The sequence below is a fragment of the Piliocolobus tephrosceles genome, chromosome 15 (assembly GCF_002776525.5).
Source record: "Piliocolobus tephrosceles isolate RC106 chromosome 15, ASM277652v3, whole genome shotgun sequence".
NCBI lineage: Eukaryota > Metazoa > Chordata > Mammalia > Primates > Cercopithecidae > Piliocolobus > Piliocolobus tephrosceles.
The window spans coordinates 94,506,446-94,532,603 of record NC_045448.1 but is presented as its reverse complement, the minus strand read 5'-3'; the positions used below and the strand labels follow the sequence as shown (position 1 = coordinate 94,532,603).

The window sequence follows — 26,158 nt, the reverse complement described above, 5'->3', positions numbered from 1 at the left end:
TTAAGACAAGGTCACATTGGAGTAGGGGGGGGCTTTAACCCAATATGACAGCTGTCCTTATAAGAAGAAGAGCAGAGACTCAGGGAAGAAGGCCTTCTGCTGGTGGAGGCAGCGATGGGAGTGAAGCAGCTGCAAGCCAAGGAATGTCAGAGACTGCTGGCAGCCACCAGAAGCCAGAAGAGGAAAGAAAGAGCCTTCAGAAGTGGGCACGGAACTGCTTACACCTTGATTTCAGACTTCTAGCCTCCAGAACTGCGAGAAAATACATTTCTGTTTTTAGCCACCAGGATTGTGGTAAGGAGTTACAGCAGCCCTAGGAACCAATATACCTCCATAGTACAGCCTTTAAAACTGTTCTTAAGGTCACAAGGTGGCTGAGTTCCAAGCAGGTAGGTGCAGAAAGGACAAAGAGAAAAAGGCGGTATCTTGTTATCAGGAAAGCAGTAGCTTTTACAGAGGAGCTTCCCAGTAGACAACTGCCTGTTCTTATTGGCAAGGGAGGTTACATGTCTAACCTTAGTGGCTAGGGAGTATGGGGAAATGAGCTTCTTTAAAAAAAAAAAAAAAAACTCTGTTTTTATGTATAAAAATTATATAATATAAACATTTATAATAAATGTTAGATATAATTTACATGAATTAAAATTAACCAATTTTAAGTGCACAATTAGCCAGTTTTCACAAATGCACTCGTCATATAACCACCACTAGTATCTGGATATAGGACATTTCTGTCACCCACGAAGTTGCTTTGTGCAATTTTGCAGTCAATCCCTTCCCTCATCCCCAACTCCTGGAAACTACTTATCTTTCTTTCATTGTAAATTTGCCTTTTCTATAATTTAATAGGAATGGAATGGCATTGGTTTGTTCCTCTTTATTGTGAAGTGGTATTCCTTTGTGTAGATGTAGACAATTTGTTTACCCATTAAGCAGGTGGTAGGTATATGCACTGATTCCCATATTGGCTATTATGAATAAAGCTTCTGTGAACAATTTTATATGTGACTTTATGTGGACGTGTGTTTTCATTTGTCTTGTGTAAATGCCGAGGGGTGGAATGGCTTGGTTCTTCTGTAGGTATAGGTTTGACTTTATTAGAAATTGCCCCGCTGTTTCTAAAGTGGCTGTAACATTTTACACTCCCACCAGCAATGATGTTAGTTTCTCTGCATCCTCACCAATACTCGGTTTTGCAAGTCTTACTCATTTTAGCCATGTCAGTGGGTGGGTAGTACCTTCTCATCGTGGTCTTAATCTGCATTTCTCAGATCTTCTTCATGTGTTTATTTGCCATTCATTTTATATTGTTTGGTGAAGTGTTTGTTCAGATGTTTTGCCCATCTGTTAAAGTGGATTTTGTTTTCCTACTACTGAGCTGTAGATGTCTTTATAAATTCTGTACAGAAATCCTTTATTATATGAGATTGCATATATTTTTGCCTAATCCATTACCTGCCTTTTCATTTTCTTAACAGTGTATTTAAATTTTGAAACAATTCAAAATTTGTGTCTTACCTCACAAAATCTAAACCAAGGTCACTTAGACTTTCTGTTATGTTTTCATCTAGAAACGTTGTAGATTTAGTGTTTACATTTAGGTCTATGATTCACTTTGGGCTAGCTTTTGTATATGGTATGAAGTAAAGGATAAGGTTCATTTATTTCTTTGTTTTTTCATGTGGATGTTCAATTGTTTTAATGCCATTTGTTGAAAAGATTGTTTTTCCCTCATTCAATTACCGTGGTACCTTTGTGGAAAATCAGTAGACCATACATTTGTGGCTCTATTTCTGAACTCTCTACTTTGTTCTATTAACTTATGTTTCTATCCTTACCCCAATACCATACTGTTGTGTTTACTATAGCTTTATAGTAAGCCTTAAAATCAGGCAGTGTGAATCCTCCAATGCTTCTTTTCTCAAAATGGTTTTGACTCTTCTAGGTCCTCTGTATTCTCTTACAAATTTTCTAATTAGCTTGTATTGTTTTACCATGCACACACAAAATAAAGTCTGCTGGCATTCATTTTGATTGGCATTGGGTTGCATCTATAGATCAATATAGGGAGAAGCGACATCTTAGTGATATTGAGTTCTCTGACCTATGAACACAATGTATAGTTCTCCTTTTTTTTAAGTCGTCTTTTAAATTTTCATTCTGCGAGGTTTTCTTAGTTTTCATGTATAGATCTTGCATTTTATAAAATGTATTCTTGGTCAGGCGCGGTGGCTCACGCCTGTAATCCCAGCACTTTGGGAGGCCGAGGCAGGCAGATCACGAAGTCAGGAGATCGAGACCATCCTGGCTAACACGGTGAAACCCCGTCTCTACTAAAAATTCAAAAAATCAGCCGGGCTTGGTGGCGGGTACCTGTAGTCCCAACTACTTGGGAGGCTGAGGCAGGAGAATGGCATGAACCCAGGAGGTGGAGCTTGCAGTGAGCCGAGATCGTGCCACTGCACTCCAGCCTGGGCAACAAAGCGAGACTCCATCTCAAAAAAAAAAAAAGTATTCTTAAGGATTTCAGATTTTGATGCTATTGTAAATGGCATTTTTATTTTGAGTTCCAGTTCATTGCTAGAATACAGAAATACAATTTATCTTTGTATATCAATCTTATACTTTGTGCCTTTCTTTAACTCAGTAGTTCCAGTAGCTTTGTTGCCAGAAGATGGGTCTTGATCCAAATCCTAAAAGGGGGTTCTTGGATCATGTGCAGAAAGGAATTCAAGGCAAGTCACAGTGCAGTGAGAAGAGGTCATTTATTGAAAACTACTCAGTTACAGAGTAGGGCATCCTCAGAAAGCAAGAGGAGGAATGTGCTGTCTTTGTTTTTTGTCGTTGTTGTTTGGTTTTTCTTTTTGTCTTTTTGAGATAAGGTCTCCCTCTGTTGCCCAGGCTGGAGTGCAGTGGTACAATCATGGCTCACTGCACCTTGACCCTCCCAGGCTCAGGTGATACTTCCACTTCAGCCTCCCAAGTAGCTGGGACTACAGGCACCCACCACCACGCCCAGCTAATTTTTGTATTTTTTGTAGAAATGGGGTTTCACCATGTTGCCCAGACTGGTCTTGAACTCCTGGGCTCAAGTGATCCACCCACCTTAGCCTCTAAAGTGCTGGGATTACAGGTGTGAGCCACCATGCCTGTGCCATCTTTGTTTTAAAACCTTCTTATATAGGGGTCTTACCTTTGTAAAGGTTAAGCTAAGCTCTGTCTATGTGTGGGTGGGCTGACAGCATGGCAAAATTTATTATTCTGTTGATTTAAAGAAAATTATTCTTTTATTTTTATATTTATTTATTTATTTATTTTTATTTTATTTTTATTTTTTTTTTTTGAGGCGGAGGCTCACTTGGTCACCCAGGCTAGATTGCAGTGGCATGATCTCGGCTCACTGCAACCTCCACCTCCCGGATCCAAGCGTTTCTTCTGCCTCAGCCTCCCGGGTAGCTGGGACTATAGGCACGTGCCACCACGCCCAGCTAATTTTTGTATTTTTGGTAGAGACAGTGTTTCACCATATTGGCCAGTTTGGTCTCGAACTCCTGACCTCATGATCCGCCCGCCTCAGCCTCCCAAAGGGCTGGGATTACAGGCGTGAGTCACCGCACTTGGCCCCTTGCTTTTTTTAGTGAATAAATACATCAAAGCATAAATATAATTATCTTAAAATAATATACTGTTATGGGTATTGGGACATCTGGACTTTCCATTGTTGTAAGATTATGTTCTTTCAGGTACATTTAAGCTGTTTTCTCAACTGTAAACATCTTATGACCATGGTTCGTGACTGACAAGTAATGTACCTCGCTAGTTTTAAGATGGAGTCGATTTTAAAATGATGTCACCTTGGTTCTCCTGTGCTCCTATTTCTCTAACAGCTTTATTATATATTTCTTAGTCTGGACACAGTGGCTCACACCTGTAATCCCAGCAACTTTGGGAGGCCAAGGCTGGCAGATCACTTGAGCCCAGGAGTTTGAGACCAGCTCCAGCAACACAGCAAGACCCTGTCTCTACTGAAAATTCAGAAGAGTTAGCCATGCACGGTGTTGTGCACCTGTAGTCCCAGCTACTCGGGAGGCTGAGGTTGGGAGGATTGCTTGAGCCTAGGAGGTCAAGGCTGCAGTGAGCCATGATCGTGCCACTGAGGTCAAGTCTGGGTGACAGGACTGAGACCCTGTCTCAAAAATAAACAAACAAATAAATAAATAAATATTCCTTAAGATTTTTCTACATAGACAATCATGTCTTTTTGAGTGGAGTCAGTTTTACTTACTCCTTTTTGTTAGTTTTGGAGTTTTTTTGAGACAGGGTCTCACTGTGTCGCCCAGGCTAGAGTGCAGTGGCATGATCATGGCTCAATATACCCAGGCTCAAGCAATCCTCCCACCTCAGCCCTCTGAGTTCCTCGGCCTCCCAAAGTGCTGGGTTTACAGATTTAAGCCACCGTGCCTGGCCTACTTATTCATTTTTAATCTCTGCCTTTAATTTCCTTTTCTTGCCTTATTGCCCTGGCTAGGATCTCCATTTTGGTGTTGAAAAGAAGTGCTGATAACAGACATCCTCATCATCTTCTTGAACTTAGGGGGAAAGCACTCAGCCTTTTACCTTTAAGTATGATGTTAGTTGACATTTTTTGTAGATCCTCAGCAGGAAAGTATTTTTTTAATTGACTATATTGCTGCCCAGATCTATTTGAGGCTTTTCAAGAAAAGAAAGGCAAGTGGATATGGGGAAGGTACTTCTTTATGCTTTCAGCTCTGTGTTTTAGCCGTGTGATGCTCTATCAGGAAATAGGCATATCTTTTCATTCGAAGATTTAAGTATGGGATGTTGTTGATATTAAATGTGACCATGTGTGACCATATTTATCTTTATAAACAGCATGCTTGGGAGGGGCAGGCTTTGCCAGGGAACTAACTCACTCTCAGTCCATTGGGAGGCAGTGTAGCCCGTGGTTAGGGACGTGGGCCCAGAGGCCTGGGCACCCTTTTCCAACTCAGTTCTGCAATCTTGTCCAAGTTACTGAACATTTCTGTGTTGCAATTTCCTACCTGCAAAATGAAGATCTTCATAAAATCTACTTCCAGGGCTTCTGAAGACTTAATGAGCAAATACAATTAAGTGCTTAAAACAGAGCCTGTTTTCTGGTGCATTTTTAAGAAGGACTTAGTTGGCATAAGGCTGTATTTACACACAGGTTTTCAGTAGCAGGTTTATTGCCTGAAGCAAAGAACAGCCATATCATTTTTTAAATCCTCTCCTGGAACCTCGTATTAAGGTTTTTTTTTAAGATGAGAGGGTTGATTTCTGTTGTTTCACAATATTGTTTGTGCAATACATATCTTTTAAAATCTTGTGCATTGCATAGGCAATTAGAGGGTTATAATGGTTGCCCACAATACTCTCGAAGTTAATGCTGTCTCTGCACTTGGAGGCCGAGCCAGAATTTGACCTTCTGATGTGTTCATTTTGACCACTTGACAGCGGAATGGTGTGTAGAGCCTACGCTGCTCCTGGGTCAGCCCATCTGGGTGTGAGGATCACTGTGAAGTCCCCAGTTGGCTTCAGACTCTGATTTCCTACCAATAAACTCTAATTAAAGGGGACAGAGGCGTCTCAGTCAGTTGCTTTCCTATTCTAGGAAGGCTGCCTTTCCGTCAGCATGCCCCACGACCTGGGTGCTCTTCTTCCTGCCTGGGGCAGGTCTGGAGGCGGGGCCAGGGAGCCTCTTGCCAGCAGGGGTGAGGTTACACTGAGCCTGCTCCAGTGTCCTGCAGCAGCACCCAGATATTGACATATCAGGAAGATCACTTAGGAGCTGGCTGGCAGGCCTTCAAGGGTCCTTTCCTCTTCACTTGAACTTTTTGTTTTTTTTTCCTGTTTCCTCATACTCTTTGAGGGGTGCAGTCATAGCCTGCTTTGCACAGGACTTTCTACAAAAGTTTCCCACCTGAAGTCCCTTCTTCAGGCAGGGGTCTGCATTGCACAGCCAGTTAGTTGTCTGTCCCTGGTTTTCTTTTGATCAGACCAGTGAAAAACTTACTCTACACATTGAGTTAAAAAAAGAAAATTAAAAAGTGCCCTTGATTCTATTTGGACACATGTGCACAGTGTTTTATTCTTCTCTGCCTCCCATGCAATGGTGGGGGATCGTCAGTGCATGATTAGGAGGTTAAACCGTATTAACCAGGATTTCCTGGTGTTATCCTTTACAGTGGGATAGGTAGAGCTTCAGCGTCTCCTTCCAGAACTTCCAGGAGTGTCTGGCCAGCTCTTGTCCTCCCCCTGCCAAGATGTTCTGCAGGCTGTTCCCTGAGAGTTGCATGCATCTGCCACACCCTTTCAGTTGTAATTGTGACACCATCGCAGAGAAATGTTGATTCAGGTAGCAAAGCAGACATTATCCTTTCCCTTGATTGTCGTGAGATGCCCCAGTTAGGTGTGGATCCCGAGGCACCCATGTCATTGTCCTCCAAACCGTGCCTGAAGCCCCAGGTGATGTTGCTAAATTATACATGGGTAGAGGCTTTCAGCAGCGCTGTTTTTCCACCAGTGCACAAAGCACTGTCTTTGTTACAGGAGGGATTTTACATGTGGATCTCCAGGCCCTGCAGAAACCGCAGAGCTACAGGAAAACAGGTAACTATTTAACTGAGAGGGCACATCAGGGTGTGAGTTTAATACAAATGAGAAGCAGATACATTGAGTGTAACTTTCTATTTGAGTTATTTCCTTGAACACAAAAAAAAAAACGCTAAAAGTTTAAATATTAAACCCATGTGGTTTTTGAAACAAAGAAAGTCAAGAAGGAACAAAGAAAAGTTTTATGGGCCACATTTAACTCTCCTCTCTGGTCAGATAAGAATCTGAGACCTTCAGCCCCTCCTAAATGACGGTAATTACTGGTTTTGTGATTCAGTATCTTTCTGTTCTCTGTGCCTTCTTCATTCTTATTTTACTCTAGTTATATTAATATGTCCTCGCTTCCCTCCAACTAAAACACAAAGCAAAGAAAAAAGACTCCTTTCATTAGAGTGATTGAAAGACCATCTTGCACACAGTAGATGCAGAAAAGCTATTTGTCAGATGCATCAATGACATCCTCATCACTGTGGATCCTATCTCCATGGTTATGTTAATTCCTCACATTATGAAACATGGCAGCTACCCGGTGCCAATTCTTGAGACATAACATGTTTGAGAAACACTTTAGAAACAAATGGAAGCTCCTGACTGCAAGGGAAGGAAGGAGGGAAGGTGGGCTGGTTATGTTGAGGATTAGATTCAAGTGGTTTGTTCTGGTATTTTGAATTCTTCAGGCAGTAAATGACCCAATCAGAACAGCCTCTCTTGATCTGTGCCTGCGTTCTCCCCTTCACGTGTTTCTCTAATGTCTGTGACCTCCATTAGTATAAATTAATATAAGCATGGAAATGGGACTTCTCTACATGTATGATATTTATTCATCTAACGAGCAGTTTTTGCAGGTCACAGAGGCCAGCCTACAGAAGGTTCTGCACCATGTCCATGCTCAATGTTGTACTGAAACTTTGGATGTTTGCCATCTGTCTTGCTACTAAGTTAGGCTCTCTCACAATATCCTCAATGGTGATTTTTCTTCTGTCGATTGGACAGCTAAAGACCAAGAAGGAGGATTTTTTCCATGCCTGCAACTCGTGTCTGCACCACGTGGCTTCTCTGTCCCTGGCACACACTCACCGAGGTCAGTTGGCTCCTGTTGAATATTTGTAACTGAGTGACTCAGGGGTCTACGGGTCCCTGGAGACACAGCTCTGCAGGGAAAGGCAGTCCATATGTTGAATTTAGAACCCCAAATGACTTACAGAGACTTGCAGCTTGTGGTAAATCAACTCCCGACTTACTAGGAACACTGACCATATGACACCCACAAAGCCTGACGCTAAACCAGTGAGGAGCAGCTCACTTAACGCAACCTGACAGTCACACACAGCACTTGACAGGAGCCAGTTGGCAAAACGCCTGCCCCTCAGAAGTGGCCCTCTGCCCGGCCATGATCTCATTCCTAAATGGGAGGGCGTGCACACAGATAAAGTGAGGGTGTCTTAACAGGGGTCCTGCCGGAGGAATTTGAAGTCCCAGACTTACTTAAACCTAATCATCAAATTAGCAAGAAACTGGGTCAACCTTCTAAAGCAGTGGTTCTCAACCAGGGGCAATTTTGCAATGTTTGGATGTTTGGCAATGTTTGGAGACATTTTTGGTTGTCACACTGAGAGGGGTAGTGCCCCTGGTGCGCAGTGGGTGGAGGCCAGGGATGCTCTAACCATGCTACAGGGCACAGACCACTCCGCTGTAACCAAGAATGATCTAGCCCCAAATGACAATAATGCTGAGGCTGAGAAACTTGAATATTTATTTTGGCTTCAGTAGACCAAAATAGCAAAATAAAATAAAACACTGAACACCAAGTGAGATCCATGACAGCTTATCATTGAAATTATTGTTTAACTTCAACAACCATCATTTTGTTTATCATCATGTCCTGACTCTGTGGGAAGAAAGTGTTAAGAGAGAAAGGCCAGTCATTCACTGAGTTGGTAGCTTTATGGGATTCTTCATCACACCGGGTTGCTGCTGGCCCTGGGAGGGCTGGGTTTGGTCACACCACAGCTTGCATCTGGGGCACCATCTCACAGGGTGGAGATGGGGACTTCTCGGTGGGATCAGGCCAGGTGTTATGGCCAGGAACCTAGGAATGTGCCTGAATCCAACACAACCTCCCAGCCTGACCATCCCCCTTCCTCCCTAACTGGGCAGTTCCAAAAGAGCAAAGTGCATGTGATTCAGTGCCATGTGACTGTGCCTGCAAGAATGTGTGGGAGCCGCCCTAGGAGCTCTGATGAGAGCTGAATTGGAGTGAGTGCTTTAGGCTCAGACTGAGCCCAGCTTCTTCCTTCCTTCCTTCTAAAGACCAGCTCTTGGGACCTTGCACCTTTGGGTGAGCCTCCTAACACAGGGCTCCACAGTAAGTGTGCCAAGAGCACAGGTTTCTCATGGGATGGGAAGCAGGAGCCCCATGGGAACACCTCCCCAGAGACTGGTCTCCATACAGTGACCACACTCTGAAATGACCATGACCACATTAGCCTTCCTGATTCTGACTGAGTTCCACTTTCTGCTTCCTGGGACATGGAGGAGGAGCAAGGAGAGCAACCAGGAGCATCAGGGGCTATGGGTCATGAAGGCACAGGATTGGGTCCCCTCATTTGCAGACTCAACATTGTTAATTTATTGCCCACCCACAGTATATAAGGCTCAGAGAAACTGACTTATCTTAATTGAACTCAAAAATGAGTAATATTTAAATCTGAATGCCAGTTTATTCATCAGAAATAAAATCCAACCACCAAGGCATCAGTACATCATGCCCCATCTGTTCTACAAGCATATCTTCAGATAGAATTCAGTTATAATTAGGAGGTTGCAGCAGGTCACACTATCAGGACAGCTCATGCTCTCAGGCCTGGCTGGAGATCTGAGTGTCCCCTGTGACCTACTCCAGACCCTGGAGCCCACAGAGTGTCTACTTCCCTGGACTATCTTGGTACACTCAGCATCAACCTCATTCCTTTAAGAAATTTATGTAAACCACCCTTCTTCTGTTGGTGGGTTATTTCTTCAGATTGTTGATCAGGCTGAAACATGTCTGGGGTATGAAACAGCACTCGAGACACCCTGATTGAAGGTGCGTGTGTCTTGGGCCTTCTCATTCACTGTATGTAGACTTGTACTGGCTTCAGTCTCAGGGGTGGTGTGGCCCTGGCTCCTCCCTCTGGGCCTCTACATACTGACCACAGATATTGCCCTTCCTGGGACATGAGAATGGACTATATGGACTCCAGGTGAAAAACTTCTAAACATTCAGAGATGTGATTAAGTTTGAAAAGGGAGGGGGAAGTCAAAGAATCACTGCACAATTAGCTTCACCTTAGAAACACAGTGGTTGAGCCTTGGGCTGCACAGCATGCTTGCTGAGAGCACAGTGGAGCTTAGTGTGGACTGAGGATGGGGGCTCTGGAGTCAGGTCACCAGGTTCAGACCCTGGCTTTACCTCTACCAGCTGTGTGACTGTGAGTGAGTTACCCTCTCCGAGCTTCAGTTTCTTCCTCATTTATAAAATGTAGAGAGCATGATATTTACCTCGTGGGGCTGTTGGAAGGATTAAATGAGACAACGCTCCAAAGCTCTTACCTGTGCATCTGGCTCATTGTTAATGTTTAATAAAACCTTTTCATTACCGCTAATCACTACCCTATGAAAACCTTAGTTCTTATAACCAAAGTAGACATTTCGACCTTGTTCCTTAAAGGGAAGAAAAAGAGGAAAATGAAACAGGTTAAGTCTGAGTGTATGAGTTCTTCACACCAGGAGAAAATATCAAGGATTTGATGATGGAACAGTACAAAATAAATCCAAATCAACTCTGAACCTTTTATTGGTTCATAACCACAGTAGCACAAGTGATAACTTTCAGAAATTGGCTTCAGGTTCAATGTCAGACAAAGAGGACTTGGAAGTATAAAGAAAGTAATGGAAGAAAAATCGTAAGAATTAGTTCAGTGACAGCCTTTAGAAAGCCTAGGAATGTTTTGAAATAGAGAAATCCATCTGTAATGAGGAGGTCTGTACAGATACAGAACGGGTCCTAAAGATAAGGATACTAACATCCTTAACACTATAACACAATAACACTAGCCAGTAAAATTTCACCAGCATGTCATTACATTCCAATAGCATGTTACCCTCTGGCAGAGGCCTCCAGGGGATAGGAGAAGAAGTAGGAGGAGCCCATCTGTCTTCAGTGACCAGACCCAGATGTTGCCTTTGGAGCCTTTCAAAAGAAGAATGCATAAGAAGGAAGAGAAGGATCAGTCTGTTAAAGCACAGTCTTTTTTTTTTTTTTTTTTTTTTTTGAGACGGAGTCTCGCTCTGTCGCCCAGGCTGGAGTGCAGTGGTGCTATCTCTGCTCACGACTCTGGGGACCACAGGCACCCGCCACCACGCCCGGCTAATTTTTTGTATTTTAGTAGAGACGGGGTTTCACCACATTAGCCAGGATGGTCCCAATCTCCTGACCTCGTGATCTGCCCACCTTGGCCTCCCAAAGTGCTGGGATTACAGGCGTGAGCCACTGTCCCCAGCCTAAAGCACAGTCTTAATGTCACCCCAGATGACAGTGAACTCAGAATTTAGCCATTTTTATTAGGAACAAATGGAAAAAAGCCTTCTGGCATCTGTCTCCGTTTGTCACCTGAAGACTAGGGAAAACCATGTTTGAAATAAAAATGTTAAGCAGTCTCTAGTGGTTTCTGCAGTGGGATGTAACTGTTACAATGATAAATCGTTATTTTTCCGTGATACACATTTTTATCTTGCCCTAGAAAGTGCAGTTCTGAAGCTGGGTGCTGTCTGAACCCCTAAGCGTTACCAATTCCTAAACAAAAAAGGAGAAAGGAGGCACTTTTATTAAACAAATTATATCCACCACTTTCCAGCTCTGTGCAGAATTGTCTCTTGCTTTTCTCATTCTCGAAGCTTGTGAGTACTTCTCATTATGCAGCAGGAAGTCCTCTTTCTGGTTCTTAATAAAGTGACTAATAATTTAGAATGTTCACATTAAGAGCAGGTTGTAATTATGATTAGAATATATAATAATGCGGATTTCTGCCTATTGGGGATTAATTTCCGACTCCTCTCAAGGATGTATTTGTTTTGAAACAAGACTTTCTTTGTTAATAAAAACATGATCGCATGTATTATTAAAGCATTATTTCTGTATTTTATCCACTAGTGCTTGTTCCAGTATGCTCCGTGGGACCAGCATTTTCCTCTCAGTTGTTAATGGGACTATTCTTTATATATACTACATTCACCTTGATTTAGCTTTAGCTTTGGCATTCATCTTCTAGGAAATTATGGGAATATCCCTACCACCTCCTCAAATGTGCATTACATTATGCAAGCTCAGATAAACAAACTGCCACAACATCAACCAGTAGTCCTGTGTGAAGCCCCTTTTCCCTCAACTAAACCCAGATCATGAAGGACAAACCGGACTTGGGGTAGAACCAGAAGTTGCAAGACAGCACTTCTCATTCTTTGACTGTTGGGTTTCTGCAGTGTTTTTCTGTTACTACTGGAGGTGGAGGCCTGGAGGGGAGGGGAAGAGTGGGAGGACCAGAGGTGCTAGTTGGCTGTGACACCTGTGTGCCTTCCTCTCTCTCCCCCAGCACCCATCTGCTGGTGTGTCTAGCTTTAGAGAAGTCTCATGTGGCCTCACACAAGTGGCCTGAGGGAGGGTGGGAGGAAGCTCTGGGTGCCACTGCCCCTGCTTCTGGCCCGTCTTTGTCTAGCACGTGTTAAATGTGTGGGCAGTGGAAACCAGTGAGAAGGTCTGTTGCGCCAAGAATAGGCGGATGGAATTCACTGCCAAATCCCAATGGGCCCAGCATCTTGGAGGCCCCAGTATTGGGGAAGATAAGGAATGTGCCCTGGCTTCGTTTTCTCTACTTCAATCACACAGCTGAATCCTAGGCCTATGAGCAGTGCCTGTGGGAAAAAGGTGAACTTGGGAATTGAGGGTCACCATTTCACAGAGTGTGAGATGGCCAGGAGCAGCCTGGGGAGTCGAGGGAGTCCAGGGACACTGGGTCTCTGATGTTTGAGGTCTGGAAATCCAGGAGTTGGCAGGATATGGAGGGACACGAAAGTGAGAACTCACCTTCTGACTGTTCTCACACACAATATTGCTTTGAGGGAGAGTGACAAAGGTGGCGGCCAATTGGAAGTCGGAGGGAGGCGCCTGGTGAAACGGAGACCAGCAGAAGTAGGAGCATGGAGGTCCCTTGTGCTAACATCAAGGAGGGCTCTTAGACAAAAAAGATGAGAAAGAAATTTGACTGGATGGAGGCGTTGTAGTGTGTAAAAATCTGGCAGAGCATGCCACTTTGCCACAGTGGATTTTAATTTCATGGCACATTGGCCTAGAGACATGGGAAGAGAAGGTTTAAGAACACAGCCTGCCAGCTCTGTGAAAAGCTCTCCTCTGACATCCTGCAGGTTGTGCCCATAGGTCTTCATGCTGGAGTTCCCTCCCCGAGCTTCTCCATCTCCCCAAGCCGTGTAGTTAAACTTCAGGTTTGGGTCAGCTGGGCCCTAAGACGACCCCAAATGCTGTTTTCTGAAGAAGTGCTGTCACACCCCTGAACTTGGGAGCTTGTCCCTGAAGAAAGCTGTCTTTAGAGACTTTACTGACTCACTCTCCTTTGAAGGAAGTGAGAAATTCTGAGGTGGTTTTTTATCACCAGTGACCTGAGGACTCTGTTGCACTGGGGAGAGGGGGAAGAAAGGCAAAAGCAAAGTCTGACACCTAACGATGTGTGTTTTATGGAGGACTCTCAAGAACAGAAGTTAGTGACTGTACTTGACCTGGATGCTAATGAAATGCCACCCTTTGAGCCCAGTCTAATGGCCAACACACAGCCAACTGTGTAATGATTATAGCTGTCACAGCCACCTCCATCTATAGAGAATTTCCTCTTTGCCAAAGACTCGCCAAATGCTTGGCCCCTGTAATTTGTTTAATTTCCACAACAACCTTGCAAAGCCCACTGAGGAAACGGAGGCTCGGAGGGGTGAACAACTGCCTGGGGTCACACGCTAGTAAGCTGTGGCTTTATAACTTTGCCCCGGGGCCAGCTAACCCTACAGCTTTCCCCACACAGGCAGTGGAGCTCCTCAACCCCCTCCACTGCCCTCCCTAAAGGGTTTCCTTCCCACAGATGAATCCCAGAGAATGGGAGTTCTGGCGTTCTTGAGTTTTTGGAAGTGTTTCTTTGTGTATTTATTTATAGTAAAGTTAGCATGTACTGCTTCCTATTACTCTTACTGGGTTTGCCTCTGAACAGTGCTTCTTGTTTTTGTTTGTTTGTTTGTTTTTCTATTTCACAGAGTTTCTGTGAAGATTGAATGAAATAACATGGGTGGAAGCCCTAGGGCCATATAGGGCAAAGGGAGCCAACAGTCAGTGAGGGCTCAGCCTATCAGGCCCTGTGCAAAATATCAGGGACAGAGCAACTCTAATCCCCCACTAGGCAGTGAGGAAGGAACCACTGCCTTCTCAACTTTCCTCTGAGGAAACTGAGGCACAGAGAGGTTAATAAGTTTTCCAAGGTCACATAGTTCAAAGAGGCAGAAGGAAGACTCAAATCCCAGCAGACTGCTACCATCTGTCCATGTTGCAGGGCTCCTAGTGCTTGTTGGAGCTGAATCTGGGAGCTCAGCATTTCTGAAGAAACAAAATAAAATAAAATAAAAAATAAGCCCTTCCCACTTTTTAAATGTGTTTTTGCTCTTTTGTTTCCCACTCTGTGATCAAAAAATTGATCTATAGCCCCTGTTCATTTAACTTCTAATATCTAAGTACTTTCAAAATATGGTTACATTAGTACCGAAATGGATGGGCAAAAGTAACATAAAAAGTAAAAAAAGAAATTATTTGCACCAAGTGTACTGTATTTGTGAGTTTTCCACTGGGAACAGGGTGGAGAATAAGACCTTCTAAACGGTGAATAAAAATAAAAGTATAGCTCTTGATTTATCGTAGACACTCTAGATATAGTTTTGTATTTAAAAATATTATTCCATACCACCTATTGTAAAGTTAAACATGTTTGCACTAAACATAAATTTAAATTTAGGTTTTAAAGGACAACATGTTCTAATCTCACAAAACATTTAGCAAATAACCTTTGAGCTCACATGAGCCACCCACACAAAAACCAAAATGAACTACAGAAAAAAAACATAGAAAAAGCAACTGTCTGTTGACAACCAGATTTTCTTTCAGCTCTTTGAATTTTTCTTCTATAAATAATCTGTATGTTTCAAATGTGGCCATCTTCTTTAAAGGTGCCTCCTGGCATGTTCTCATTTCAGTGTGTCTTAAAAACAAGAATTAAATGCGTAAATCATGGAAACTATTGAGTTTTTGGAGGGGAGATCTTTAAGATACATGCTCTTTAGATACCAAAAGTGTCAAAATGAAGCATTAAGATGATGTATTATTTCTTCAATGCATCTGTTTATCTTTTGTGAAATCTCGAGTTTGATAAATCACCAGAGATAAAAACATCATTTTTAACCTATCAGAGATCCCAAGTGCCAGGAGGAAAAATAGTGCTTTGTCTCCTCTTTATGAATTTACCTCTCTCTTTGCTTATGACTTATGAGATTTTATTTGCAGAGAAAACATAATGCTCTATTAACTTGAAAATGATGGCTTTTACTCAGAAACATGAGAACCAAAAAGAAAAAAAAAGCAGCATTTATCGTCTGAGATAAAATCGTTTAACAAGTTTTGATATCTACTTAAAGTAGCACAGAATGTTAGAGGGGGAAAATGATCACAAGGTAATTAAAAGTGAGGTTTTCACCAGTATTTCACCTTTGTCTACTGACACGTAGAATCTCAGCTCTGGCATATCAAGGCATATTGAATACTTTTGAATTTTTATATAACATTAGGTGTAGAGACTGCTGGCACCTATCTTTTGAGATTCTTTTTTGCCCCTGAAAATCCCTCAGAAGTTCTCCCTTCATTGGCCACCTGGAAAATAAAATAATTCTCATAGATTTTTATAACTATGGGTGAAAATTCTGCTGTGTCCAGGAGTGCAGCAAAAAAGGACTTTGTAGTAGAGATGGCTTCTAACCAGTTCTTTCTGTGAGCTGGAAGATTAAAGTGCATGAATCATGCAAGTAGGTTAGTCTAGAAAACATAACATAGCAGAACAAAATGGCTTTCAAAAATGTTCAAAACAGCTGTTTCTCAGTATGTAAACCAGCTTCTTGGTGCAGTGGATATTAGAGTTGCTTGCCTTGTGCATATTTTATCATCCTTCAATCCTGAGCAGTTTAAGGCAAAATAAATTTTATGCAAACCCATTCCAGGCCATGGACATGCAGTTGAGTTTTTCTAGTAATTGTGCTATTTTAAGGAGACACCCAGGTTCTGCCCTAACACCAGAGGTGCCTAAGGTCCCAGCTGCCCAGGACCTGTGGCAGCTGTGAGCAGCTGAGCTCAGTTTGCTCTCTTCTTTCTTCTTGCAAGAAGCACACAGACCGCGTTGGTCCTATGGAAGAGAATCACGATATTGCCTCAGACCATAGGGCCAATACAGCAGAAGGTCCTGAGAAGCTGCAGCTTGCTCCCTCTCTCAGCCTTCTACTGCTGCATGAAAAATAAACATTGAAACTATGGAGCTGCGCCTCCTGAATCTGGCATCTATTTAGTTATCCTTCAGAAACAATCCTGATGGGGAGCACCCTTCCTTCATTCCCTTATCCACCCTTCTCGCCCCATATTTGTTGAAGGCCTGCCGTGGGCGAAGGACTACATTACACTCCAGGAATAAAAGGTCCAGTATGAAACAGCCCCTGCTCCCGAGGAGCACTGGTCAGAAGTGAGATGAGAGCCCCTAGACTAGCAGCCCTGAGAGAACACAGAAGAGACACAAGCTGGGCAGGGGGTGCAGGGTCCACGCGGCTCCCCACGAAGTTCCAGTGAGGCAAGCAACATTTGAGACTTTGCCTTTTGAAGGGCAGGTAGAATTTAGCTATCCGGAAGGTGGAAAGGACATTCCCAGCAGATGGAAGAACAAGGAGGGAGGCATGAAGTGCGTGGATGACTTGGGAAAGTGCTTGTGGCTTGGTGTGGTCGGGGTGTAGGGCCAATGTGAGGGTGAACAGCAGGGTCTCACGGGGCCTGAGTGCCAAGGCCAGTAGCTGTCATTGTCAACTCCCACCAGCAGTGCGGAGTCTGGGGGAAAGCTTTGGGAAGATTGCTTCAGGTGTGGAGGTGAACAGCTCTGAGGACAGGAACTGAGAAGCAACAGCAGCAGGTCTGCATGGAGTGGGGGCGGTTCTGGAAGTGTGAGGACAAAGGAGCCTGAACGGCCTCCAGATGGAGGGTAAGGTAGGAGGAAAAGCCAAGGGTGACAAGGGAAGGGCTGCTTCTGGGCACCAAGGTGGAGAGGAGAGAACTGGGTCCAACTCAGCTTGGACGTGTGGCGCATGCGTGACCTGGGGCCACACATGCAGACGCCGAGACAGGCGCGTGGCAGAGAGGACCGCGGGGCCTCATAACATTCAGGTCCTGAGCCTGAGCACTATATTAAATGGGAGGGTGAATCCCTGCAGGGTGGAAAACAGGATGGATGCCACGCCCGAGGCAATTGCAGCCGCCCTATCCATTGTCTTCCCAATTTAAGTGTGACACTGGGGTCCACAGGGTTTGTTTCCCAAAATGGGCTGACTCTTGTTCCGCTGATGGGACAGTGATGGTGGTGGTGGTGGCCTCCCGCTGAGCGTTAGTGTCAAAGTTGTCCTTCCATGCAGGGGAAAGGGGATCTGCAGGGGGAACAGAGCTGGGCCATGGGGAGGCTCACACTGGCTGCTGGAGATGACACTGGGGAAAAGATGCGGTGACAGTGGCTGCTGCTTCTGGCTGCCCCCAGCTGTACACCTTGCTCTCGGCTGAGACTGCAGCAGGCCCCAGGAAGCAGCCTTTGGCCATGGTGAGCCAAGACCATGTCAAATAGGGGAGAGCGTGCCACTGTCCATCCTGGGGAGGGCATCCCCCTGCACACAGGGCGCCCCTGGGCTCCAGAAAGGGTCCAGATGAGCGGCACCATCATCTCTTCCTGAGTGAATGGTGCATTTGCCCCAGGCTGAAAGGGCCCTGCCTTTCAGGAAAGCAGGTGACCACTGTGCTCTGTCTCCTGACTTTGTGCCTGAGCAAAAGACTACAGATTGTTCCCGTAGCAACCAGCAGAGAGCCGTAAGAAGGAGGATGAATGTCTCGGGTGTGCAATGCCCCCCATGTGGAGAGAGGGCAGCTGCTTTTCTCCCTGAGCCCCGAACACGGCAGGCAGGTTGGGCTCCTTCAGGCCCCCCAGCCCCTTTGGGAACTGCTCACATCTAGGATTTGGCAACCAGTTCTCCACGTCTCGCTCCCAAGGTTCAGTCTAGAATAAAGACTTCCAAGATGTCAGTCAGCCCCCATTACGTTCCCATCCCCGGGACTGGCCAAATTGGCATTTTGCCTACCTAGGGAAATACAGTCTTAGTCTTAGTATAGACTCACTTAGTTTATTTGCTTAGAAGGTTTTCAGTACCTCCTATTTGCCAGACTTAGGACTCAGACTATCAGAACAATGTGATGCTTTTCAATCCAGCAGAGGGAATAGGATGTGAACACTGAGGCCACACATATGTGGAGCGGGAGAGCCCGTGAGAGGTGCAGGCTCTGTGCAAAGCCACAGGCTCACACATGGTGTCACAGAAGACCCGTTCGTGCTGGGTCTTGAAACATACATAGGATCCTGAAGGTGGGGACGTGGTTGTGCAGGATGGGGAGAAGCCACAGAGTGGACAGAAGTGGAGGTGGCAGAATGAAGGACTTGAACAGGGAATGACAAGACGCATGCCTTGTCAGGAGGAAGGTGTTTGGGAGAAAGGCCAAGAAACAATAGTGAGAATATGAGCCTGGAAAAGTGGGCCAGGGTGGGTCATGAGGTGTGTTGGATGCTACATCATGGAGCTTAGCCTCTGCTGGGCAGCAGTAGGTGGCCAGGGAAAGGAAGGAGTAGGAGAGGGACCATCACACCAGGACTCCCTGGAGGGAAAGTTTCCTAGCTTCAGGGGATGTAGTGCTTTGGAGAAAGACACCCAGAGTGGAGCTGGATGGAGGATGGAGTCCAGAACAAGTGGGTGTGACCAGCAAGCCAGAGGACAAAGATCTGCAAAGAGGTGATGGCAGTGGGAGTCAAAAGGAGGGTTGGCATTGGAGGAGTAATGGCCCATTGCCATCCTGGAGGAGGCTGTCCCTTGGGAAGTGCTGAGATCCCAGTGTTCAGGGCAGAAAACATGTTGAGACTTGGTTATAGACCAAGAGCTTGTCTGCTTGAGAAGAGATGCATACTGGCTCCTGTGGGCTCCCAGGTGTGGGGCCAGAGAAAAGGAGGGCCACCCGTGTCATGCTCTGCCTCTCTCTGGAAGAGGTACTCTGACAGGGCAGGCTGGGTGACAGCGAGCAGGGCCCTCACCCTCTCGTGGAGGTTCCCCAAGGGCCAGCTCCACACCCCCCACCACATCTCAATGTGCAGACTTGTTGCACCATGACTGCTGGTTGCAAAGAAGTTAAAGGCCCCTGTCAACCCTCAGTGTTGATTCTGAAAACAAAGTCAGAGTTCTTTCTGCAAAATGAAGCCTTTTTGTTTCTCTCTCTCTCTTTCAACGTTTCTCTGTTGTGTTATGAAAAAGAGGTGGGTGGGGGACTTTAGACGCTGTCTGGAGTGGCAGACAGCTCTGCACGATGATCTGAGAGTGCTGCAGTCACACACAGGTGGGAGGAGAGGGCTGAGGGACAGTGGCCGCAGTGTCCCACCTCATGGTGCAGTCAGTGGAGAAGGAGTCACTGATAAGGAGCCCCTGGCCAGGACCCTCAGGTATGGGTGCTGGGGAGCTTGACCCTCAAGGCTCCCAAGGAGAGGTTGGTGAGGAGACGTGGGGCCCTCTACTCCTGGTGCCAGGGAAGCCTCAGTAAGGGAGGTCGCTGCCTCTGGAGAAGGGTGCCTGGTTCCCAGCAATGCTCAGCCATCAAACTCCTCCAGGGGAACTGTCCATGGAGGGGTAGGTGTCAGCCCCCATATTTCTGCCACCTCTACAAGGAAGCTGGCTTCCTCATCTTCACCATAGGTATCTGAGATGAGAGCCATGTTCCCCTACCAGACTGAAGCTCAGCTGGTGCAATCTCCTCTTTCCAGGGACAGAGGGCTTAGATGCTGAAGAGGTCTGGGTGAACCTGGTATTTTAGTGCCAGGTCTTACTTCCCTACCAGGAGCCTGCCCCTCCCATGTGGGGCCCAGGGCAGAATTACAAAGCAAGCTTACAACTTGCTGAAGAAAATCTACTCTGCCCTACTGCCCTGACAAATGTAGCTTTGTTCATCCAGAAGGCCAGATTTGAATTTAGAATGCCCAGGCTCCTAGCAGTTGTGTGAACTCTGCAGCATGGTGAGAAGCAGCTCCTTGGCCCACCTCTCTCTCATTGCACCTCCAGCTCTACCCCACACTGTGCAGATCATCTGGTCTAGACACTCAAGGTCTGTCCACACGCCTGCAATCAGCTGCCCCTTGGCTACCCCATGGGTCTAGAGTGGACACGGCAGTTGTGTGGCTCCCCAGCAGCAACACATCGCAGCAAAGAGGCTTAAGGTGTTTAGGTCAGGAAATGAGAGTATTGGTCCCTGGAGGAGTGGGTGCAGGTTCCAGGTAGGCAGTCCCCATAGCCCCATGGGCAGGGCCCTCTAAAGCTTAGCCCCAGGGGCAGAGCCCCTGTTATCTAGGGCCCTGGCACAAAGATTGAGAGAGAAGCTGAGAGAACATTCTGAGACAGGATTTCTGAGCACTGCAGCCCCAGGTGCAGGTTATAAGTCAGGGTCAACTGTACCTGCTGACTTAGCGGCAGGTGCCCAAACTGACCAGCAATATTTCAAGAGGAAAATCAGTACAATGGTATTGTGGGTTTGCTTTGCTTCATCTTCCCCCTTATTTGAAACAGCGTGTTATAATGAAATTTATTCTAGGTGCAACCGTTTCCTTGAGTGTTAGGTATCTCCCATTTTGTAAGGTTCTACCTTACAGCAATGACTGCAGGGGATGAGGCCATTGTAGATAATTTTCTGCCGATCATTGCAGCAGATACACAGAAGAGAAAACCTGTTTCATGCTGCTCCATATTTTTTTCTCCCAAATGACCATTGTTTACTTGAATCAGGTGTTTATTTCCCTATGCTTCCTCTCCTTGATCCCCAACCTCAAAGCTACTTGTTACCTAAAAGTCTCTTGTTCTCCCTTCTTTTGTCACACAAAGGCGGAAAGGTTTAACCAAGGAGAATGTAACTCTACTCAGACAGGTGGAAGCCTCGGCCTCCCACTACTGACATGAACGGTACTGGAACACTTAAGAGCAGTTGAGACAATGCATGTTGAAGCAAGAAAGTGATTCCGCCGAGAGTCCCTTAGGGAGACTCATGCCCCAGTGAGACCTTGCATTTTGTTGGCACTGGTTTGGCTGCGTATCTTATTTTCATTAGGAAGTCAACCCCTTGAATCAGCAACAAAGGTAGAAGAAAGTAGATACGACAAATGCTTTCATTTTGAGTTTTTTTTTCCTCCTATTTAAAAGTTGGGGAGGAAGAAAGGAGGGGTCATGAAATGTCAACTTGTCATGAGGCTTCTCTTGCAAGTTGTCAGTGAATCAGCTATCAGGGAAGGGGCCGCACAGACTGTTCTCATAGTGAGTGAGTTCTCATGAGATCTGATGGTTTTATAAGGGGCTTTTCCCCCTTTTGCTGAGCACTGCTTCCTGCTACCATGTGAAGGACGTGTTTTCTTCCCCTTCTGCCATGATTGTAAGTTTCCTGAGGCCTCCCCAACCCTGCAGAACTGTGAGTCAGTTAAACCTCTTTCCTTTATTAATTACCCAGTCTCGGGTATGTCTTTATGAAAACCTAATGGTTTTCACCCCTTCTTCTCTTTTGGGATTTGGTAGAAAGAAGAGTGGGGTGAGGGGAGAAAGAAACCTGCATTGGCATAGGAGCTTGTGTCACACTGACATCTAGGGTGGGAGGAAAAACCCGAGACATAGGTGCATGCTTCTTTTCTTGGGCCTCTGTTCTCAAGGTTGGTTTTTGTCATCTGTGTAGAAAGGGCTGTAGGCTGCTAGCTCAGTAATACTCAGCCAGCCCATGAAGGGAACTGGACTGGAGTGTGGCCTTGTGTTCCTATAAGTCCACTTCGGTCCAGTTCCACAAAATGGGGTCATGGCTGTGGGCATGCTGGACATCATGGGGACAGGACAGAGTCTGGGATAGGATGCAAGTCCATCTCCTGCACCCTATCCTGAGGCCAGGGCAGCGCAGACATCTAAACACTAGAGACTGATGGGGAAAGAAAAACCCCATGTGTCATGTGTCATATCAAGACATCAAACAGGGAACAGGGCAGACTTAGAGAGAGCTTCGTACAGGAACCTGAGATGGAGTGCAGACTCACTGCCAGCACCATTTCTTCACACACAGCCTCACACCTGCTCCAGCAAGTGGGCTCTGGGCTCCACACATCACTGATGAGGAAGTGAGGCTCAGCAAGGCTGTGTGACTTGTCTAAGGATGCACAGCTGGAAGTGGCAGAGGGAAGGTTTAAGGTCAGGTCTGTCTGATGCCAAACCTGTGTTGAGACTACTCCCCATGCTGGCCCTGGAGAAGGGTGGTATATTAGCTCTTTCTCACACTGCTAATAAAGACATACCCAAGACTGGGTAATTTATAAAGGAAAGAGGTTTAAGTGACTCACAGTTCTGCAGGGTTGGGGAGGCCTCAAGAAACTTACAATCATGGCAGAAGGGGAAGCAAACACATCCTTCTTCACATGGTGGCAGGAAGGAAAAGTGCCACGCAAAAGGGGGAAATGCCCCTTATAAAACCATCAGATCTCATGAGAACTCACTCACTATCATGAGAACAGGATGGAGGGTAACCACCCCCATGGTCAATTACCTCCCACTAGGTCCCTTCCCACGATATGTGGAGATTATGGGAGCTACAATTCAAGATGAGATTTGAGTGGGGATACAACCAAACCATATCAGGTGGGATCTTGGACAACCTGAGGAGACAGGGAGGGAGCGCATGACCCAAGATAGAACCCTGCATGAGTGAGAGTCAGGAGCCATCAGGGTGGTTTGCGTGGGGAAGAGGGGCTAGGCCTGGCATGGTGAGGAGGAATGCAGGCCATAGGCACGGGGCTCCAGCAGGGCCAGGTTCAGAGTGGTGGCAGCGGTGGGCATGGAGGCTGGGAATGAGTGAGAAGTTCTCCAGGAATCAAAGTGGCAGCACTACTGTGGGAAAGCGGTGCATTCAAGGGACATCATGGTACAAGAGTCAGCAGGCATGGGGTCCTGAAGGAGAAATCAAAGAATCAGGCTCAGTGGCCTGGTGGCTGGAGGATGACAGTCCCACAGAAATGGGAAAAAGTTGGAAAGGGCTGGCTTGGTATGGAAGTCGACTGGTTTGGATTGGATGTATAGAATTCAAGGTAACTTGAAGTGGGTGCTATGTCTATGACAACGAGAAGTATCGTAATGGAGTCCAGTGCACAGGCAGTGAGAAGTATGAACGCAGGGTCACCGCAGAGAGGAGAGAGCTATCGGTGAGAATCCAGTACAGTAGCTCTCTAAGGAAGCAAGTGTTTCGATTTCCCTGACCTGCGCTAAGTAAGATTCTAAGTTACAGCATAAACCTTTACCACATAAAATAGCGACCTTAAAAAGGTGATCTAAAGAAAACCTAGCACCTGAATTTGTAGATTATTCTTTAGCCATCCTCAGACAGTAGTCAGAGATCAATATGTTATCACACCAAATCAGGTCACAGCAAAAGTCCGAAACCAGGAACGGAGTTGAGGGAGAGAGGTCTTGCCTCCAGGATCTTTCCCAGGCAGGTGTATTCTGAATGAGTGAGAGCAAAAGCATCTGTGTAAACTTAACACAGCTTTGGCCCTTATCTCACTGTACAAGTTTCTACTGAGCCCCTTTTATAGGCAAAGTTAACTTTAAAAAAAGATTAAATTGATGATTCTATATAATTAACACTGGCTTCAGCCAATTGAAGACTGGGTGGGTATATGCATTGGAGAGCATGTGGAAGGCAACACTGATCTCTCTATGGATCCCAAGTATGTCTTGACTGGATAAGAGCAAAATTTAAACTTGGAAGAGATAATCAGCACCAGAAACAATTGATAGCAGTCAAGATTGCATGGAGTCATTTAGTCAGAGGTGAAAGCAGTCTAAGGAATTCTAGTTTAGAGTAACATTGAAAACTACAAACAACCTACCCAGACAATATTTTCTTGATGAAAATTCATTATTGCTGATATAGTTCTCTTTAAAATATCTGTATTTGTAGACATGACATCCAGGCCTGCTTGAGGTCAAATCATTGGAATCAGACTGTCCCTCAGCCTTGAGGCTGAGTTTAGCTCTGCCCACCTTAGTGGGATCTGTGGGGGTTGGGATGGGACTGGAGGGCAATCAGTGGCTTTATTGGCTGGACAGGTGGGCTTGGGATATTCAACTGGAGGACTGAGTTTTGCTCTACTCAAAGACAAGAGGCAGAACTGTTCCCAGCAGAGAGCAATGAAGGGTCATAGTGGGTAAAGAGTGAATGCAGCTTTGAGTATAACAATCAAAGGCTAATCTAGATGGGTTAACTTAGTAAAAGCCTTAATGCCTGTCAGATAAGTGGTTTTAAATCTGAGGGTGGCAGAGAATTGTGGGAGCATTTTCAAGCATGAAACAATGTAGTCAACACAGCCTACAGGAGGGCAGTCTGTGGCTTAAACCAAAATAAACATTAGTGACCACGTAAGTGAGCCTTTGATGAGAACCTGGCCATAAATATGAGACGAGGAATGTAATTTGTGTAAATTTTTTCTAGATTAACATTTCTAGGGCTTTCATGGCCAATTTCGTTGGATTATTAAAACTTTCTTTTTTTTCGTAAACCTTCTTGGGTTTCTCTTCCCTATTCTCTTCGAGAAGGTTGGTTGGAGAAAGATGACTTCATATATATGGGGGAGTTTATGGGGTTTGAGTCAACACTCGGGGCCATACACCAAGAGAAGAATTAAAGCCATGGAAATCGTGATGGAAGATTGAGATTTTAAAAATTAGCACTGTCAGATTTACAAAGGCAGGTGGAGTCTTCTCAGTGAAGGTCCCAGGAACTGGGGATAGAGTGTCATCTCTGGGGACAAGATGGCCCAAAAGGAAGCTGAACCCAGGACCTCCTGGCAGTTCAGGGAGGACCTTTGCTGATGAGAATGGCCTTGTACTCTACTGTAATGACTCTATCTGATGGAGTGGAGAAGTCACTGTGTGGGGGCCCCTGCCCCATGCAGGGGACAGTTGGGGAGCTCTGTCATGTCACCAGGGAAGGACGGACAGCATGCTATTTACGTCTAACCACAGTGTCCTCCATCAGAAGGGCTCAGAGGTGGAAGTGAAGTCATTCACAATTTCCATTTCTTCCCTTCCAGTTACCTTAGAGCAGTTCTCCCTGGCAGTGAAGAGCTGTCCTGACCAAGAGGACCAGACTTTGTTAATGAAAGTAGGTTATCAGATAAAGAACTTATTTCCTAAAGGTTCAGAGCGTTTTTATTGCCCTGAGGAGAGTTTCATTTTTACAAGCGGGAGTAAATTTATCATCTCTGAATCGTGTGCTCCAGGGGGATAAGCTTGTCATAGGCGAATTGGAGGGTTGCTGGTTAATGAGCACCACTGCTGCCTGCAGAGTGCGGGAAAGTGACAGGAGAGTGGGTGTCCACACGAATGGGGAATCTATTTAACTCTCCAGAGGGCTCAGTTGGTTCTATTTAAACTTATCTGACAGAGTCTTGATGCTTTTTTTTTTAAGCAGATGTATGAGGCTTGGCCAAATTCCATATCTCCTACTTTATTTTTAATTAAGACAAAGGATTCCATACATTCCCAGTCTGCTGCTTCCTACTTTTGTCACCGTAAGGAATGCTGCACAAATTAGACTGTTCATATTCACCACCAGAATGAGCATCTTATGTCATGGATTCCTTGCCCTTGAGTGGAAGACAATCTTCTTCCCCCCAGCCCCCCACGCCAAGTAACCATTGGTGTATTTCCTTCCAAATGACAGGAGCAGAGGCATTTCCAAATGGTATAACCTACACTTTGGCTGCATACCTAGGTGAGCCAAAAGTGTGGAAAAGCCTGGCAAGCTGCCCACCTGGATTTAATTAAAACTTTGTCTTTGAAGCAGGGAGCAGTAAACAGCAGCAGATCACAAAGGTGCACACACACACTTTCCCACCACTGACTAAGACTCATGCTTTCACACAGAAACCCTGCAGTCTGACCTTGAGACACAAATATTTCCATGATGTCACTTCAGTGCTGTACCACCAGGAAACCGCGGGCACCAGGAATTGCATTTCTTTACCTGAAA

At 45.5% G+C, this 26,158-nt stretch overlaps 1 protein-coding gene across 1 annotated transcript in view; it reads left to right on the top strand.

Moving 5' to 3' along the window:
* The window catches only part of ACOXL (acyl-CoA oxidase like), a 358,184-nt gene that overhangs the window by 262,123 nt on the left and 69,903 nt on the right, over positions 1 to 26,158 (top strand). Inside the window, exons 17-18 of the mRNA XM_026449783.1 lie at positions 7,648 to 7,735; positions 25,218 to 25,288. Of these exons, the coding sequence (XP_026305568.1) occupies positions 7,648 to 7,735; positions 25,218 to 25,288 (159 nt within the window). The remainder of the gene's footprint in view (positions 1 to 7,647; positions 7,736 to 25,217; positions 25,289 to 26,158) is intronic.